Here is an 18,143-nt window from a genome sequence, read left to right as displayed (position 1 = left end):
GTATGCGTGTACAAATACACTGTATCAGTGCTCATATTTCCCCCCTTTAGAATTTATACATGTAGTACAAATGTACACCCGATTCCACATGTACACACGCAGTTATTTCAACACCTGTCTAGCCAGCACTGACACTCCCTCTCTGCTGACCAGAGACAACCTTCAAACACTTGTCGACCTTTTTGTTGTGTTTGAGCCAAGAGCTACAAGTATCTTCCCTGGGGGTGCCCCTGTCCTCCCGCCTTTTAACGAGGTCCAGTTGTTGCTGTCTATACACGGACAGTTAGAGAACCAGCAGAGCATGGAGTTGTCCTACTGTATATTTGACGCCATATTTGCAGCCTCAAGATCAGCACTGTAAGTAAAAAATATCTTCGAGTTTTCAGCTCAGCAACTTTATACTGTACATGTCGTGTACTCAATAATAATATTATTGTCACAACATACATTGTAATTATGTGATGTATTTCACCCAGTTCGGAAACCTTTTCCCAGTGGCTTACTGGAATACCGGAAGAACCTAATCACTGCAGTACTGGTTTAGGTTCTCAATAGCCTCGATTCCAGGCCGCTCTCACTCAATTGAGAAAGGGCTGCATGGGATCGAGGCTAAGTTCTGCATGTAGACCAGCCCCTCCCCTTACTTAAAAGAAGACTTTTAAGCAATCACATGTAGATATAACCATCAAGGTGCCTTTCTTTCACTGCACTCATTGTCGGTTTTACCTGTGACTATTTCTATGGAGGCTGTAAGAACTGAATGTGCCCCTTTCTCCACTTCAACAACTACAATATTGCTGTCGCTGTACCGAAAGGGTATGACAGGTTGGGGCAAAAAAAGCAACCATTCCTGGAAATAGCAAAGGACCGTACAGGCCTCAACGAGAAGCAGATAAGGGTACATTTATTTTTACTATATCATGTACTATGCAGATCTATAGGACTGGTAGATTTATTACCATTTTTTCACTGAGTGAAGTACGTAGTATTTTTGATGAATTGATTCATGGATGTTGAACAGAACTGGATACGCCGAGAAAACATGAAAATTAAGCATGGTGGCATTGATGCGGATGAATCTGGTCCCTCTGATCAGTACAACATTCCGAAGAAGTCAAGCGGGCCATGGCACCAATTTCTAAAAGAGTACGGAAAATCTGAAGGTATATATATATTAGCGTCATGCATACATGGTCTAGACATATATACATGCATGTATACGACATCCACATACAAACACATACATTGTCAAGATACTCTATTGTTCTGCATGCATGCACACAGGTGGAAAGAGTGCCATTGCAACCGCTGGAAATCCAGGTGTTTTTAACAAGGAAGCCAGTGAAGCTTATAATAACTTGTCTAGCGATGAGAAACAAGCTCTGAGAGAACGTTCTGAAACGAATGAGCGACTCTCCCATAAAGGTGTCCTAAAAGAAGCTGAGAAACGTTTTGGGAAGATTCAGAAGCTGGTATGTTAATTATATATACGTGTATACGCATACAGCACATTATAATTATATTTAAACCACGCAGAGCACCTAATTATAAAACCATACCGTATATAGCGGGTGATTTGGGGAGCCTATATAATTATATTGTTTGGCGATTGAAGTATTATTGCCGATTCTTAATTTGACGATCATGAGATCATTATAACTTTGTGCGATAAAATTATACTGGGACTGCGTATCTAGGCAATTTTTAATTTTGTCGACCCTCACTTTGATTCGCCAAATCGCCAAATTTACCCCCTATAATTACGCAGTTATATACTCGTCTGGTGCATGCGCATGCAGCTCAGAGAATCATGCGGCCAAGTTGTTCTGTTATATACAGTAGGTTCTATAGGTGCCCCAGTCCTGTACTGAATGTAGTAAGGTTTTAGGTTCCCCATGCAGCCCCATGCATGTACTCCAGTATAATTATAAGGTTTTAGGTGCCCCATGCAGTCCAGTTTATGCATACTGCAGTAAGAATTTAGGCGCCCCAATCCAGTACTGCAGTATATATATATATATATAAGGTTTAGGCCATATCCCAGTCCATACCCCAGTCCATGCATGCAGTACTGCGCAATAAGGTTTTAGGTGCCCCAGTCAAGTACTACAATAAGGTTTTAGGTGCCCCAGTTCAGCACTGCAATAAGGTTTTAGGTGCCCCAGTTCAGCACTGCAATAAGGTTTTAGGTGCCCCAGTCCAGTACTGCGGTAAGGTTTTTAGGTGCCCCAGTTCAGCACTGCAGTAAGGTTTTAGGTGCCCCAGTCCTGTATATATAATAGGTTTTAGATGCTCCAGTGTCAGTGACTCTTATTAATATTTACAGTTTGATGAACTTGATGAACTTGGCTTTCGTGGATTTGGTTTTGCTCTTAGGATGGAGTACACACAAATTGTGGGAACATCAGATGTGTTACAAGCATTCACACCAGAAGTAATAAATTGGCTTCATGCTGTTGTCACTGTTGGTGAGTCAGCATGCACTGCATGCATGGCAGGCATGCATCATCATAATTATTATCCTTCCAGTATATAAAATCTCACTGCATGCTTCCAGTATATAAAATCTCACTGCATGCATGCATGTATATATATAATTATAGTCTATAATTATGTTAATAATGAACCATAATATAATTGTCGATGCCTATATATATATGTACCCCCTGTCCAAGTATCCCGGGATTCCCACGTAACCATGGTGATTTGCCTTTTGCAGCCAGTCCACCACCTTTCCCTGTTGGCCTCTTGTCACAATCAAAGCCAAAACGCAGTCACCCCGAGCCACTCAAGTCTTCAGTCAAGCCGAAACGATCTAGGGTCATGTCGGAGATATCATCCGATTCTGATTCTGATTTGCTCTCTCATGCAAACCATGTACAATCTCATGAAAACATACAATCAATTGAGATTGATTCACAACCAGTGGATAAGAAAGCAAAAAAAAATAAAAAAAAACCTCACAAAAGCTCTCCAAGCTTCCCAAGCTAAGACAGATACTACCAGCAAAAACCAATCAACTATTGAAATCAGCGACAGTCCTGTAATGCCTTGTATGAAAGCATGGATTAAATCACCAATGTTCACGTTACAACAGGAGGACAAAGTCTGCTTGGAGTCGAGTGTAGAGTGGTTGAATGATCGGATTATCAATGCCGCACAAATTATGCTGAAATCACAGTGCGACAATAAGTTGAGCGGCTGGTAAAATGTCCTCTTTGAGCAAAGGGCTATCTCATTCAAAATCATTGACGAGGGAACACCTTTTGTACAGATCATCCTCGTTGGCAAGTCTCATTGGGTAACAGTTAGTAATGTGTGGTGCGATACCAGTACATTGAAAGTGTGCGACAGTATGTACAGTGACATCAGCTCTGCTACAATTGAACAAATTTGTAGTTTCTGGCGTTGCTCAACAAGGTCTACTACGTTTTGCTTAATGAACGTGCAAAAGCAGCTAAATTGTAGTGATTGCGGTGTGTTTGCCATTGCGTATGCCACGGAATTGGTACATAGCACTGATCCACTTTTAGCACATAGAAATGTGGAGTTGATGCGTACACACTTGAAGGATGGTTTTATTAAAGGGAACCTAGATTGTTTCCCTCAAACACGTCAAAGGAGAGTACCTGCATCTAACCTCTATCGAAAAATTGTTACGGTTGAGTTGTACTGCCATTGCAAGCAGCCAAATAATCGAAGTAAACCCATTATTAGATGTGATAGTTGTAAAATGTGGTTCCACAAGAAGTGTGTGGGTATTAGCCCCGATGAGTCGTTCCAGAAACGCAAATGGTTTTGTTCAAGCCAGTGTACTAATTAGTATGTACTGTTATAGTGATGTTGACACTGTATATATGGTACTGCATGCATGAATATTATTATGCTACATCTATTAGAAATAATTATATGCCATGAATGTGAAGTCATAATTATTGTGATTAAATGGTTACTTGATAGCTACTAATATGCACATGCATGACATGGAATAATTAAGAGACACAAAGTACAGCATAATCAGCTGCAAGCATTTAACAGCATTATTGCATGGCAGTATACTATTACACTCTATAGGTCCAAACTATCGCATCATAAAACTATAATAATTATACAGTGTGTATTTTTTATAATTACACATAATTATGTATAATAATTAAAGAACGTTGATCACTTCATTGAAGAATGCAAACTATTGTATAATTATGTGCATTCATACCAAACATTCTGACAACAGCATATTATTTGCAAGTGACGTGCATGTGATCATGAAGTGGAACAACCATGCAACGATTGCATAGAAATAATCTAATCATCTACATCAATGTCTGAACGATCATTCTCTGAGTCCGAACGATCATCCTCTGAGTCCGAACTATCATTCTCTGAGTCTGAATCAACACTTTCAGAGTTTTTGAGAATATTAGAAAAAAGTACGGTCACTCTGGAACAGTTATGTTCAACTTCAACCAAACATTTCTTCAAAAGACACACACAGCCTACTTTAAAAGCATCTGTACCACTTGTTTCAAGAATGAGAGCTGTGATGCATGAAGCCTTTTCTTGCCAGTAGCTAATGACATTCGTCATGTCGATTTTCAGGAGACACTGCTCTTTGTTGCATCGTTCTTTCAACAAGTATGCTTCGATGATATCACGTTTTACACACTGTGGCATATGTGTAGATACAAGGGCTCCATCAAATCTTTGCTGCCACACATGCAGTGCTGTCTGGAGAAAGAACTTGTGAGATGTTTGGCTTTGAGTATGATGGGTCCAATTGTAGAGAAATGTGGTGGTGTTCAGAGAGAATCTTATTGGCCTTTTTCGTTTCTTTGGAAATTCCTTTGCAAAGTCTTTTAGCAATCTTTTGACCATCTACGTGTATGTATGTATAAGGGAAATCACATTGTATATAATTATGTACATGCAGGTCATAGGGGTCACTATAATTATACCTGCATACTTTGCTTTTGTTTTCACAAGAAACTGTCTTCGACAAACAGTAGACCAAAGTGAGAGCTGCAATTGGTGCTGCTTCTCTTTCAAGTCGATTGATCTTGCTGTAATGTACTGGGGGTCACTGGTATCCCAGCGAGCAGCTATCCCGTGCTTTTTTTCAAATTCCTCTAGTTGTTTCTTGAGTCTATAGTTTTGTAAAGGTACATAAAATAGACATGCTTGCAAGCCACCTTATATATTGCAGTGTTGACAGATCTTCTGTACACAAAGTGTGCAGCAGCTGAACATAGGTGATCTTCCAGTCAGCTTGTCCGGAATTCGCCACAACACAGGAAGAGATAAGAACTCTATCCTCTTCAACCCACTGTTTCACATTGTCCTCAGTGACAGTTTCTATATACATAAGAATAATTAATACACCTGACATTAATAATTTTATGGGTCCCAGGCCGAGTTTTCGTATAATTTGTTTGCCGTTCCAATAATTATAACTCGGCAGGAAGACCGAGGCTATATACGCGTAAGTACAAGGTAAAGAGGATGTGAGTTCCTCATAAGAACTTTGCGCAGCAAGTTTAAGCCCTTCTGCCTTTTTCCAGCGGTTAGCCAGCAAAGTCCCTGCATAAACGTACATCAATTATTATGATTTATATAATACTAATTTTTGCTTCGTTCTAGATCCATAAAACAACAATGCGTGAGTGAGTACATCAATCCGGTGAGATGGTCGCATTTCCTTCGTCATTCGAGAGAACCGTCGCAGGTATGACCACAAACGTTCCATTACCTCACCATCTGAGAGTCTATTCGTCGAGTAGGTCCATAAGCCGCCTAGTAAGTAATGAATACACACACCATAACACAAGGGTTGAAATGTTCACGTTACCTGGCACTGTGCATTGTGACCAAATGCATGAAACGATGGAATTGACAGGTCAATTTTCTCTAAGACTTCAGAACACTCTGATTTCTAAATACCGTAATAAATGGATATATGTACCTCCATAATTGATCCTGTACAACTCACCAATAAGTTTTTATGGAGCTTGCAAGCAATATCATACATGATATTAAGTTTCTGAGTGGGATAATTCTGAACCATTTCTAGCAGCAACCACTTTGCATATGACAACCTGAAAATTGACTTTAAATAGAGCTGCATGAAAAATACAGTTCAGGTACATTTACCTTTCACCATGCTTCAAATTGATAAACATGAGGGGAAATTCATGTCTACAGGCAGATCCAAACACAGCTGTCTCATCGAGGGCACAGTATATATTTGCAGATCTCAATGCACTTCCAGCAAGGAAATCATTACAAGTCTGTGTGTGATACAGTAACTGGCATTTATTAATGATAAACATACTCTGTGTAGTTCCCTAATCTCGGAAGAATTTGACACATACTCATCAACACTGCTTTGATCTTTAAAAAATAGAGAGTCATAAAGTGGAGGCCTGTGGCTCTTCCCAGCAGACTTTTTTTGGGGTAGACCAAACAAAGCATCCATTGAAATGAAAAGGCTTCCGTCATTCTAAGGAAAGGTGATCAGAAATACAAGTACTTTCAACTTACCTTTGGACAAGCTGGACAGATGTTGCCACTGTCAAGCTTTGGGCTCACGAAACTCATATGCCGGAGTTCCATTCAAATACCTATATATACTGACATACAGTCAGTATGTCATAGAAAGGCAATGTGACCACGTATCATAATGTAACATAATTATAGCAATGTTTCGTATGAACTCTACCTAATTCATATTCTACAGCTTAGATAACATACATTCTATTGCGCATACGATTAATGCTCTAAATACGAAAAATATGAGAATTTTCCGAAAATAATCCGCTATCTATACGGCATTAAAATGAAAAAAGTGCAGTCACCGCACTTTATTTTTTACAGTGTAGCTGTTAATAAAAAGCACCTGTATTCTTCAAAAGCGTCGATCATTGAAGCATAAATGTCTCTTCTCTAACAGAAACAAAAACAGTGTAATGAAAGTATCACATCAAATCATACCACACACCTTGTTCACTAAATGTGGGCAATTAAAGTATAATGACCTGCAAAAGTCACCAAGTGCTACTTGACATTCCAGAAGAAGCGACTCGGCCCAGTCTAGTAGCTCAAAAGTGAATGCTGTTTCTGGGAATCTTGGGCTTGCTGGCCATAGACGAGCTTGTATCATTGTTTCACATACAGTCTCACATTCACAACACCAAAACTGGATTCTGTGCTCAATCCCTGCATTGTAATTACTAGTAACTGGATGAATGGCACTGGTATAATTAACCTTTTGTGTCAATACAGCAAAGAGGTACTGCCTTCTTTGTGGAACATTGGTGATTAGGAGAGACATCAATACACCGTCCCTCGATAGTTACTGGCTTGTACATTTCATCCTGTAAAAGTAACCAGGCTCAACATAACAATTAAATCAATCCTTACCTCCCAGATTTCAGCACAGTGAAAAATGTTGCGCATCAAATGAGAATCTCCGAGACAAGCCTCACAATAGTATATTGTAGGCCCACAATCAACACATCTGTACTGTGCACAGTTAGCGCACACACTGCAAGACTGGCCAGGTGGAGGAATAGAACTTTCAACAGCAGCCTTTAAGAGACGCTCTCTAATTTTCCCCCACGATTCAGCATTAGCAATTTGTTTTATCTCATGCAAACTTCGTGCACCCTGGTTCTCCACGTCTTCATTCTGATCAAGAGTGCTGGTGTCAATCAGGATGGAATTGGCTTCATGATCAGTGCTTGTTTTCACTGTTGTTTCCGGCAGTCTCATGATTGGCCTTTGGCAGACCCCTGGGAGTAACAGACCTTCTCACAGCTGAACCTGTTTGCCTTTGAGTTATTTGCAGCTTTGGAAGTTTTATCTTCATTCTCCAAGCCATGATGACCAACTCAGCCTAGTTCAGATATCTGGATCCTGTCACCTGTCACCTGTAGCTGTAGGGTGGTGGTAGCTGGGCGGAGCCCGGCACCCGTTCCCAACGGGTGGCCGGGTGACACGCTTATATAGGATTTGTACTGCTGCACTGAGGAGTGCAGCCCAATCAGATTGCAGTATTGCAAGTGGTTGGTTAACACCCACTTAGCTAGGTGGGTGTGCAGCTGGGCGGAGCTGCCTTGAGCAAAATGGAGAAAGTTACACAAGTTGTCACAGAAGCTGCTAACGAGCTTGGAAGTAGTCACTTCTTTTCTGAGAGACAGAGATGTCTTTGCTGTATTGCCTACTGGATTTGGAAAGAGCCTTTGCTATGCTTGTTTGCCTGCAGCATTTGACAAAATATTGGAGAAGGAGAAAGGTCATTCTATTGTAGTAGTAGTAGTAGTTACTCCAGTCCTCTGCTGGCCATCATTCATGATCAGGTATGTAAGGCTAGATAGAACATACATATAATTATACGTACATGTGCATATGAGCTGTTTACACATAACTAGATCATTCTAAGCTGGATGCTTTTATTCTATTATTATATAGGTAGCCATCTATTGTTCTAAAGGCATCTCTAGCACATATGTCTCGGGCGAGATGTCTGATGCAGCTACAATGGATGCGATCTTCCACGGAAAGTATCAGCTAGTATTCTTTACACCTGAAATGATCATCAGCAAGAAGCATTGGAGAAGACTTCTGGGGGGAGATGTGTATGCTAATAGACTCAAGGCTTTGATAATCGATGAAGCTCATTGTGTGAAGAAATGGTATGTATTTGACTCATCGTTTATTATTAACATGTGTACCAATAATATTATTGCAGGGGTGAGACTTTCAGGCAAATGCTGTTGAGAATTAGAGAAGTGCGCAGCCTCATTCCAACATCAGTTCATGTGATGGCGCTAACAGCAACAGCTACCCGAAGTGACATTTCATTCATTTCTCGTATTGTTGGCCTAAGAAACCCATTTGTCATTACGAGAGTCCCAGTAATCCCAAATTTGATTTATGCTGTTGGATTGTTCAAAAGTATACCAGAGACATTCCAAAACTTGGCCCAGAAATTGGTAATCGAGAGAAACAAGTTTCCCACAACAATCATATATGGACGTTCTTTTGGTGTGTGGTGACATGTACCTCTTCTTTAAGGATTACCTTGGAGCTGCATTCACAAATCCTGATGATGCACCTGATCTTCCTGAATTTCGCCTCGTGGACATGTTTACAAGTGTCACTGATCCAGCCCATAAATCTGAAATCATTCGTTTATTTAAGGGTGATGGCAATCTTCGCATTGTTGTAGCTACTATGGAATTTGGTATGGGTGTTGATTGTCCCAACATTCGGTAAATCATTCATGTTGGCCTGTCAGACGATATCAGTAGCTATGTACAAGAGACTGGTAGAGCAGGTCGAGATGGTAAACCATCACGTGTAACCCTTTTGAAGGCAAGAATTTACCATCAAGTTGATAATGAGATTAAAGAATATGCTTCAAATTTCAACACTACAGATTGTAGAAGGGATAGTCTTTTCCGAAATATTGACAATTACAAACATGTTGATCTCGGTTTCAATTGCTTGTGCTGTGATATTTGTTCTAAGTCATGTTTATGTGGACAGTGTGACCTAAGACTTAGTTACTTCTTTCAGCTAATTACAAATTTTATTTTCATTATTACCTGTGCTTCAAGAAAGCTGCTATATCTACCGAAACATTTCCTGCACATTTTGGGCAATCTGTTTTTATCACTGCCATTTACAATACTGTTAATGTCGACATCAGCACACATCTGTTCTTCCTCATTCTCCAGTAGCATTGTCCACAGGTCCAACACTTCCTTTCCAGCTGGACCATCAAGAGCTCTTCTGTTACCAGGCCTTGATAGCTCATCCCCACATCCAAAACATTGTAGCACTTGGGCCATTCTTGCTCAGTACTTTATTTATTTAGTAGCAAAGTCATGTTGTTCAGTGCCAGCCAGTGTGGTGCAGTGCGGTGCATATTGCGTTTAACACCCACTTAAAATGATTATATTCATGATGCTCCAAGCAGTATTACATAACACACAAGTACAAATCCTATATAAGCATGTCCCCCGACCTCCCGTCAGGGACGGTCGGGCTCCGCCCAACTAGGGTGGTGGTAGGGCTAGCTCAGCCGATTTTTCTCTAATGAAACGCTATGTAGAAACCTAAACCCAGTACCGCAGTGATTAGGTTCTTCCGGTATTCCAGTAAGCCACTGGGAAAAGGTTTCTGAACTGGGTGTGTATTTATGAGTGTTGTTTGATACCCAACCCTCCTCTGCAGGACACACCCACAAATGGCAAGTTTGGTTGGTGTCCTTTGCCACGAGTGCAGAGTGCCCCAACTTCCTCAACTAACTGCACTGCTATCTGGATGAGGGTACGCACAGAGCCTCTAGTCTCACTCTGCTGTTTGTTTTAAGGGTAGTACCCACTTGAACCTAAGCCGTTTTCCAGTTGGGTAGGTGATGTGCTGTTACAATGCAATGTAATGCAAGGGGTTATCTACCTGTATATTTCCTAGACTGGAAACCACGCCCCTTTCTTTAGGGAAAGAGACTGGCCAGGTGACTATCACGACTCGTCCCAACGGAATGCTTGGAATGTAGTGTGTGCATGAATGCGTGGGAGATATCTAAACCACAATATTGCACACTAAGCTATTATTATGTGAGTATTAATATTTTTAGCTGTACAGTTGCAGTATAAATTGTATGTCTACTTAGCTAGCTGTTTGGATATAAGTTGTCTATCAGTACTTCTCCAATGAAGCAATTCTAAAGTTGCTATAACCTGGATAGCTACAAGGCCACTGCAAAAATAACAGACAGAAGTAGCAGAGATGCAGAGATATATTTGTCTCTCTGCCAACTGGTTTATGGAAAGTCCCTTTGCTTTGCCCTATTGCCAGCAACATTTGAGTTTCTATTACAGCGGTATCATTGCCACAGACAGGACAAGAGCTAGGTACATCCAGGTACGTGACAGCTAGCTCCAGACTTGGACATAGTTTTGCAGCAGTTGACTTGTGATTGAAATTAAGTTTGGTAGGTGGCTGAGCTAGCTAGCTTGCTAGAGCTAGAGCTAGACATGCTAGAGTACAGTAGATCTAGCCAAAGTATACTAAACCGCAACACTGGTGACCACACCCTTTTCCCTGAACCACTTCCGCAAAATTCAGTACGCAATGAAGACGAGTCGTTGATAGTCACCTGGCCAGTCTCTTTCCCTAAAGAAAGGGGCGTGGTTTCCAGTCTATATATTTCCTGTAGTTGTGGCATGTGAATTACTTGTAGAAACCCCTACATGTACATGCGGTATTAGACTCCTTACTTCTTTAAGTTTACTTACTGGTTACATGTACATGTAGGTCCTATATGTACAAATATTGCATGCACTTTTTCCACTATAGTTTCATCCCACTGAGGCTGCTGCTCTTGTGAAAACTCTACCATGATTTCTGCGTACTCCTCCCAGATGCATATGGTCCATTACTGCAACTGCCCACCACCTCTCCGCACTTTGCCCAGCAGCTGGCCCTCTCATTCACATCCTTGCATTCCTTCTACAGTGGTACGTGCATGTATTATTGCTTTATAGTAAATTCTACTTGCTACATAATATTATCATACATGTAGGATGTTTATAGCACTACATGTACTGTGCTAGATTGCACCAAATGGCAAGAAATGCTGGGTAGTAAATTAAGTAGCAATGATTGTGGGTGTGTCCCCTCATGTTATGCTCACTGTCAATCACATTCATGTACTATTGCATGTGGTTGTGACTCTGAGTTTTGGAAGATCAAGAGGGGCAGAGAAACTTTCCGGTAGCTTTTCACCTGCTTGTGGCTTCCTCCCTGCAAACAGGCTGTAAACTACTGGAACATTTACAGTACACTATAGCCATTATGATATCACTAGATGTATATGGATGCATGATTACAATTCTTCTCTCTATATAATTATGCAGTCACTAAAAAACAACCATGGATTCGTCACAGCCTAATCCACCAATCAGAATTCTTCAAATTGTTTACCATTGGCTATCAACGTATCCAAACTTACTCTCTCCGCCTCCTCTTCTCAGCAAGGAGATTTCCGAACTTTTCCAATTCCATCAATTTTGATTCCAAATTCCCAAAGCCTGTACTACAATGTTTGCTACCTGGACTAATGCAATGGTGTGTTTTGGCACCCCTTTGTCCAAACTATCTGACTATCGCTAAGAAGACCGAATCTAAATCTAATTACAGCAAAGACTCAAGAGATGAACCTATGGATACCTCAAGTTCAAAGTCATTGGACGATAAAGACATTCAAATGATATTGACGTCATTACATGCTGATCTACTTTCAAGCATTCTCTCACTCTCAAAGCCGGTAACTTGCCAGATGTCAGGAAAGGAAATGGCCGTGCTGATTGCTAACCTGCTTGGGTATTACAGTCACAGGAAGCAACGTGGTGAGGAAGAGATGGCAGAGAAGATGGAAGAGTGTGTGGAGAGGCTGGCACAGCTGCTGCAGATATCTCTATCCTCTGGGCTGCTCAACCTGAGACCAGGTGAGTGTTTGTGTGTTGAGTAGGGAGGTTAGCACTTATTGTAATTATTGTGCCGTATGAGAGATGCCCCAGCCTAAACCGTTTACCTTTCCGTTACTAGCTCTGTAACTGTTCTTGTAGCTAAACTATGTACATGTAGGTACCCAATGATATTACCTAATTTCATATTTGTATGCTTGCCTGAGCAGGAAAATAATGCCAGTATATTATATACATGTACATGCAGTGCAGCTGTAACATCTATAATGTGATATGATTTGTGGGGATTACTTGCATCTACAAATGAAGTATTGTCGTAATAATTATGTATATTGCATTTCACTTGTGTGCTATAGTGTACACTATATATCCCCGTATATAGCGGGTATATTTTGAGGGTATTAACTTTCGCTTTTTTCGCTGTACCGCAAACATTTTTATGCCCACAAATTTTAATGTCACATGCATGCATGCGCCAAAAAGTGATAGAGTCCACGAAAATTAACAGTATACCCTCGAAATTACCCGCTATACATACATACATACATGTACATAACAGTGTAGTAAGCTGGTGTGTTTCATATGTGCAGATGACGTTTTTCTGGGTTAGCTTCTACTCTCCCCAAGAATAGACTGTTACAGCTTGTCATTGCACGTGCTCAACAGCAGATTTAGTCAAACGTTGTCTTGTCTTGTTTTGTTTATGCTTGTTGTTTGTGCTTATGACTATAAAATCATCATTATAATTATCTCAAAAAGTTAGTACACATTATTATAAACGAACCAAAGCCTGGCATAACTGCATGTGTGTGAATGTTATATACTATTTTATATGCACAATAATTATGTCATGTGATTGTGTTCTAGCTAGAAAGATACACAGTTACTGCATGTAACAACAACAGTTATTTAGGTTTAGTATGTGTCTCTGCTAGGTCCTACAATACCTTTATCCTCTTTTTTGAATGGCTCTTCTTCAGTTGGCTCCTTATTGCTCTCTCCATTCTCCCAATTGTCATCACAAACTCTTGCAAGCTGTCTGTCATCATGGCGATATCCATTGAGCTCTCTGTCTTGTACATCAACATGCAGTTCTCTCTCCCACTGACAATCGTCATCAAGCCTTCTCTCTCCATTGAAATCATTGTTCACCTCTCGATTCTGAGGGTCTTCTTGGGGCAGTCTTATGTATTGTATCCTGCCTCTGTTCCAATATCCGACAGCTGATCTCCAACATCGAGTCCCCTGGATTCTTCCCGCACAGCCAGCGAGCAGACCGGTCTTTTTCAGACGTTTGTACACATGGTAGGAGAGAATGAATAGAAACGTCACAAAGGCTATGCCTAGTGAAGTGTAGGTGGCAATCTCTTGAATCATATCTGCAGTGTTCTTAGAAGAAGAGTGTTTGGTTAGAGAATATAATGTCACTAAAGACAGTAGAGTGAGGTTTAAGTAGAACGAAGAGTTTAGAGCATATAGCCACTTATTTTTGTAGACTCCACCGAAGTACCCCATTAAGCTTGTTATCAGGAAACAAATGAGTACGACTTCAATTCCATAATTTTTATATGTGTTTGTGTAGGAAAGAAGAGCAAACGAAATACTGTTAATCATTCTACATAGGAGTAAAAGTCCAGTCCAGAATCGATAGCGATGCTTGATCACATGAGGGCTAGTGTAAGCGTCAAAAAATGGCTTTAGTTTAGCCACCCATCTCAGTCCTCTCACATGAGAATATCTTTGCAATGGTTGAATAAATAGGAGCATTAAAGTGTACAGAACAGTAGCTATTCCAAACAAAACACCAATCACCACCAGAGCTAGGTGCTTCCCTTGCCAACACGGCACATTACCATCGGGGAGCCAGTGGTACTTGAGGATTTTAGAAGAATTAGTATGAAATTCAATTGGTGGACAGGAAAACACAGCTACTTCAGCTTGAAGAATTTTTGTGTAAGAAATAAGAACAAGTGTAGCTAGAACTTTTACAGGGTTGTCTCCAACAAGCTCCGTAATCTGGCTAGACTTTGATGTTGCAAAAATGATAAGTCCAAGAATGCACCAAATGAAAACAGGAATAAAAAAGTTTAATATTGCCTGCCAAAATGCATCAAACCCATCGTAAAAGCAAGTTGTTAAACCAATATCTAAATTCGTCCATGCAAAAAATTCCGCAAGATATGTGTATCGTTTTGATACTCTCAAAAACAATTTTATGTTGATGTTGAACAAACTAGAGTAGAATAGAAATCCACTAACTGTGCCATCAGTGATGGTCACATTACAGCACAGCATAAAGAGTAGTACTAGAGCTGTAATAGTCAGAGTAGCTAGCGCTAGGAGAGGAAAGTACGATCGACTGATGTTGTCACAGCGAAGGCACCTGCTAGAGGCAATAGCTAAACTATGTTGCTTTAAGCACGCTCCACACAAAATGCCCTCCCTTTCATGACACTGAGAGTTTTGATCAAAATAGGTTTCATTAACATTGATAACTGTTTTGTTGTTGCAGTACCACAGTGGACAATAGTTGAAATGTATGAACCCACTAACGGTTTCAGAGTCGGAATGATCAGCAGCGTTGTAGTATCCTACCCATGTATTTTCGTTCTTTTTTATAGTTTGGTTATTAGCTCTGTATTCGAAATGAGGGTCTTCATAGTGACAGGCAGAGTTGTGTATGTACGTTCCCAGAGGACAAGACCTATAGTGAATGTTGATCGATCGTAGGCTGCTTCTTGTTGTGTAACCTACGTCGGAGGAGACAGTGATGCTAAGTTTGTCAAATCTAGTCGGTTGTGCTGATTTGACAAAAAATGTCATAGAAGTACAGACATCCTTTATTGTACGACTGTACATCTTGTCACTTGAGTGGCTGGTGGTTGCTTTGATTGTTGCTGGAACAGGGTTGTTGAATTGCCCAACGCCTACTAAACTAACTGTAAAAGGTTCACCAGGGTATATTGTTATATTGATGTTCTTGTAGTTTTTGTTACAGTTAGGTAGGTTGTTTTCACAGAAGCATATATGCTTTGGGTAAGAAGTGATGTAGGAAAGATCAGAATCATTTCTTTGCCATGAAATTTCGTTAAAAATCTTGTTGTATACTAGTTTATTGTCCTTGCCAAATGTTGTATAGCATTTTTCCATAAACCCTCCGAATATCTGACTTCCAGCGTATCCAGCAGTGTTGTTGATCATTACCACGTGAATAGTGTCTAATATTGAGATCCTTTGATGTTTAGTTAACGACTTGTTATTATTGTGCACTTGATAAAAACACAGTGGCATAGATTGTAAACACTGATCTTCTGCGTATATGCCTCCTCCAGATAAAGTAGCATTGTTGTTTTCAAAAGTCACTGTGGTATTTGGGGCGAACAAAATGTACGAGGACTGACAGAGAACTAGGCCCCCACCGTTAAGGCCTGTATTATTTGTTATGTTCACAATACCACTGAACACAATATTTGATCCGAAAGCTGAAATTGCTGTTTTGCCGTTGTTTACAAAGCTAGAGTCACTGATAAATGTTTGTCTTCTCTGTTTACTAATGAACACAGTGGCTCCTCCGGAAATTATATCGAAACTATTTTCCTTCTGCGTTAATAGTTTGTTTCCCAGAAAGTGACTTCGAGTAATGCTCACTATATTGAAGGGAACAGATGTTGCTTCCACTCCGTTGATCAAATAGCAATAAATGTTGATAGCTAGGCCACTGTCTGCCTTGGAAGCATTTAAAATATTGTCTACAAAGTAACAGCTGTCTATTTCAACAGTTCCCTTGGGACAATAGTTGTACATGCTTGCTGTTTCGAACAATATGTACAGAGCACCTCCTTTAACTCTACCTTTGTTACCATTAAAGCTCACATTTTTAAAACTAACAAAGTTTTCACATGGAACTGTTATGTTGTCAGGTTCTTGGGGAGGCTGCTTGAATCTAATGTATGCTCCTCCACCCATAATTGCTGTTCCCTTGTCAATGTTACTGTTCTCCACAATTACCATATTGCTCGTATATCGTACGGTGTTTCCGAGCAGAATGAAAAGGTTCCCTCCTTTGCTGGAAAAGCTGTATGCTTCGTTGTGCTTTAGTTGCACCTCTGACATGTTAATAGTAACATTTGTGCAGGAAAGGAGCAAAGATATGCCAGTTGCTTTGGTTTGAAGTGCGGTATGTGGGTCATGTTCGTCGTTACTATAATGTGCACTTCCATATAAGAACTTAGATCTCACAATTCCCACATAAACCTGCTCGTTTGTGTCAATAACAGGACAATCTGCATACTTCAGTACAAGATTACCCCCTATGAATTTTTCGCCACCCGTGTTGCTCACCAGTAGGCAGTCCTCCATTATTGAGTATCCATACAGTCCCTCAGCAGCTATCCCGTATCCATTACTGTCTCGAATGGTTATTGATTGCATTGTTAGAGCAGCCACATCTTTAAGAGCAACTGCCGCTTGAAAGGAGAGTGGGCTTTCTAAATTGTTGTAAACACTATCCGGTATTATTTGACCACATGCGGAAATTTGCAGATTTTTGATGGTGAGAAAGTATATATTCTTAAATATAAATCCTGCTGCTTTATAACACTGAATTTCTGCAATTTCTGTTTCATTTTTGCTATCGCTCATACTAATGAGTTCAATATTCATGAGAGAGTCAATACAAAAGTTTTTACTGAGAGTGTGCAATCCTGGCATAAAAATAAACTGTGTATTGTTCAAATGACTTACATTTGCATATTGGTCCAGTGTCTCGCATGGTTGCCTTGGGCATGTTGTGTTCGATCCATTGTCTGGTCTGATGTACAAAATACTGCCATTACAATCGTGAGCAAGCAGTACTATAGCTAACGCAGTTGCGCTGAGGATGAAAATTGCTGTCGAAATCATAATATATTTCTGCTAAAGTATTGGGTAGTCTTACAGTTTCTTATAATTATACTCCTTAAATAGTATTCAATTAAGACATGAAGAGGTGGTGTTGTATACGTAACATTTCGCTGTTTACATTGAAAGACAAGCATTCAAATTTACTTAATTAGCGTAAAAAAAACTATCGTACATACTGCATTTCTTTATAGTTGATTGCTATTGTTGCAACTAAAATAATTATGAAAACAAACAGCATATCTTACTCTCTATAATTACACTCTATTATACAAAGTTGTCAATATTCATCGTCATCTTTACAATAATTGTATAACGCGAAATGTTCGCTGTTTTCACGGGTTACCAATCCTACACGAAAATTGAAAATTGTTTTTTAATTAGAATTATCTGCTACAACGTGCAAAAATTAAAAGTGTGGCTTCCGGTAAGCAGTCAACCAGTCAACCCACGAACAAAATGCCTTTAGAGGCCATTCTACGAAATATAAGTGCCTCGAAAAAAATTGCTCTATACAGTATACCAGTGCAATGCCATGCATTATTCTGCCATCTGCAGACGATTACTAGAACATTAATTTTGCTGGTGAAAAATTTGACCCTTTATTTGCGATTTAACTACTGCATGAGCTCTGCTGCATGAGTAAGGACGTGTCATACATGACCAGTACCAGGATCAGTTTAAGTTTTTGCAATGTTATTGTTGCAAAGTACGTGATCAACACTCACAAAGTTCGCATAATTATGTTTG

The 18,143-nt window shown here is 40.0% G+C and overlaps 4 protein-coding genes and 1 long non-coding RNA gene across 6 annotated transcripts; 3 read left to right on the top strand and 2 right to left on the bottom strand.

The window, feature by feature from the left end:
- Positions 1–649: 649 nt before the first annotated feature.
- LOC135351160 (uncharacterized) lies at positions 650–3,569 on the top strand. The gene is made up of 5 exons (XM_064550103.1): positions 650–898; positions 1,022–1,163; positions 1,285–1,472; positions 2,327–2,468; positions 2,720–3,569. Exons 1-5 carry the CDS (start codon positions 761–763, stop codon positions 2,989–2,991), a joined length of 882 nt encoding a protein of 293 aa, XP_064406173.1. The 5' UTR covers positions 650–760; the 3' UTR covers positions 2,992–3,569.
- Positions 3,570–6,143: 2,574 nt separating this feature from the next.
- Positions 6,144–7,965, bottom strand: LOC135351162 (uncharacterized). Its single transcript, XM_064550105.1, has 5 exons — positions 7,417–7,965; positions 7,262–7,370; positions 6,995–7,212; positions 6,329–6,496; positions 6,144–6,284 (listed from the first exon to the last, which is right to left on the bottom strand). Exons 1-5 carry the CDS (start codon positions 7,765–7,767, stop codon positions 6,144–6,146), a joined length of 987 nt encoding a protein of 328 aa, XP_064406175.1. The 5' UTR covers positions 7,768–7,965.
- Positions 7,966–7,972: 7 nt separating this feature from the next.
- Positions 7,973–9,711, top strand: LOC135351164 (uncharacterized). Of its 2 annotated transcripts, XR_010399407.1 has the most exons (3): positions 7,973–8,354; positions 8,467–8,690; positions 8,747–9,711. It is a non-coding gene; the product is annotated as an uncharacterized LOC135351164 (long non-coding RNA). The 2 variants fall into 2 exon arrangements; XR_010399406.1 differs by lacking the exon at positions 7,973–8,354 and having other exon boundaries at positions 8,363–8,690.
- A 1,686-nt stretch (positions 9,712–11,397) lies between these two features.
- LOC135351161 (uncharacterized) lies at positions 11,398–13,277 on the top strand. Its single transcript, XM_064550104.1, has 3 exons — positions 11,398–11,525; positions 11,925–12,515; positions 13,085–13,277. Exons 2-3 carry the CDS (start codon positions 12,128–12,130, stop codon positions 13,102–13,104), a joined length of 408 nt encoding a protein of 135 aa, XP_064406174.1. The 5' UTR covers positions 11,398–11,525; positions 11,925–12,127; the 3' UTR covers positions 13,105–13,277.
- Positions 13,249–17,435, bottom strand: LOC135351159 (uncharacterized). Its single transcript, XM_064550101.1, has one exon. It carries the CDS (start codon positions 17,394–17,396, stop codon positions 13,410–13,412), a length of 3,987 nt encoding a protein of 1,328 aa, XP_064406171.1. The 5' UTR covers positions 17,397–17,435; the 3' UTR covers positions 13,249–13,409.
- Positions 17,436–18,143: the final 708 nt, after the last annotated feature.

This window comes from Halichondria panicea, chromosome 17 (assembly GCF_963675165.1).
Source record: "Halichondria panicea chromosome 17, odHalPani1.1, whole genome shotgun sequence".
NCBI lineage: Eukaryota > Metazoa > Porifera > Demospongiae > Suberitida > Halichondriidae > Halichondria > Halichondria panicea.
Note: the sequence above shows the minus strand (reverse complement) of the source record. Positions and strands in the feature narration are given on the sequence as shown.

Bases quoted from the DNA above. Each gene is read 5' to 3' on its own strand.
- LOC135351162 (XM_064550105.1), bottom strand. From the start codon at position 7,767: ATGAGACTGCCGGAAACAACAGTGAAAACAAGCACTGATCATGAAGCC. The intron at 7,371-7,416 runs GTAAGGATTGAT...TTACTTTTACAG, and splicing joins ACTGTGCTGAAATCTGGGAG to GATGAAATGTACAAGCCAGT. The intron at 6,497-6,994 runs GTGTGTGGTATG...ACCTTTCCTTAG, and splicing joins GCCCACATTTAGTGAACAAG to AATGACGGAAGCCTTTTCAT.
- LOC135351160 (XM_064550103.1), top strand. From the start codon at position 761: ATGTGCCCCTTTCTCCACTTCAACAACTACAATATTGCTGTCGCTGTA. The intron at 1,473-2,326 runs GTATGTTAATTA...TAATATTTACAG, and splicing joins TTGGGAAGATTCAGAAGCTG to TTTGATGAACTTGATGAACT. The intron at 2,469-2,719 runs GTGAGTCAGCAT...TGCCTTTTGCAG, and splicing joins TCATGCTGTTGTCACTGTTG to CCAGTCCACCACCTTTCCCT.
- LOC135351161 (XM_064550104.1), top strand. From the start codon at position 12,128: ATGCAATGGTGTGTTTTGGCACCCCTTTGTCCAAACTATCTGACTATC. The intron at 12,516-13,084 runs GTGAGTGTTTGT...TCATATGTGCAG, and splicing joins GCTGCTCAACCTGAGACCAG to ATGACGTTTTTCTGGGTTAG.
- LOC135351159 (XM_064550101.1), bottom strand. From the start codon at position 17,396: ATGATTTCGACAGCAATTTTCATCCTCAGCGCAACTGCGTTAGCTATA.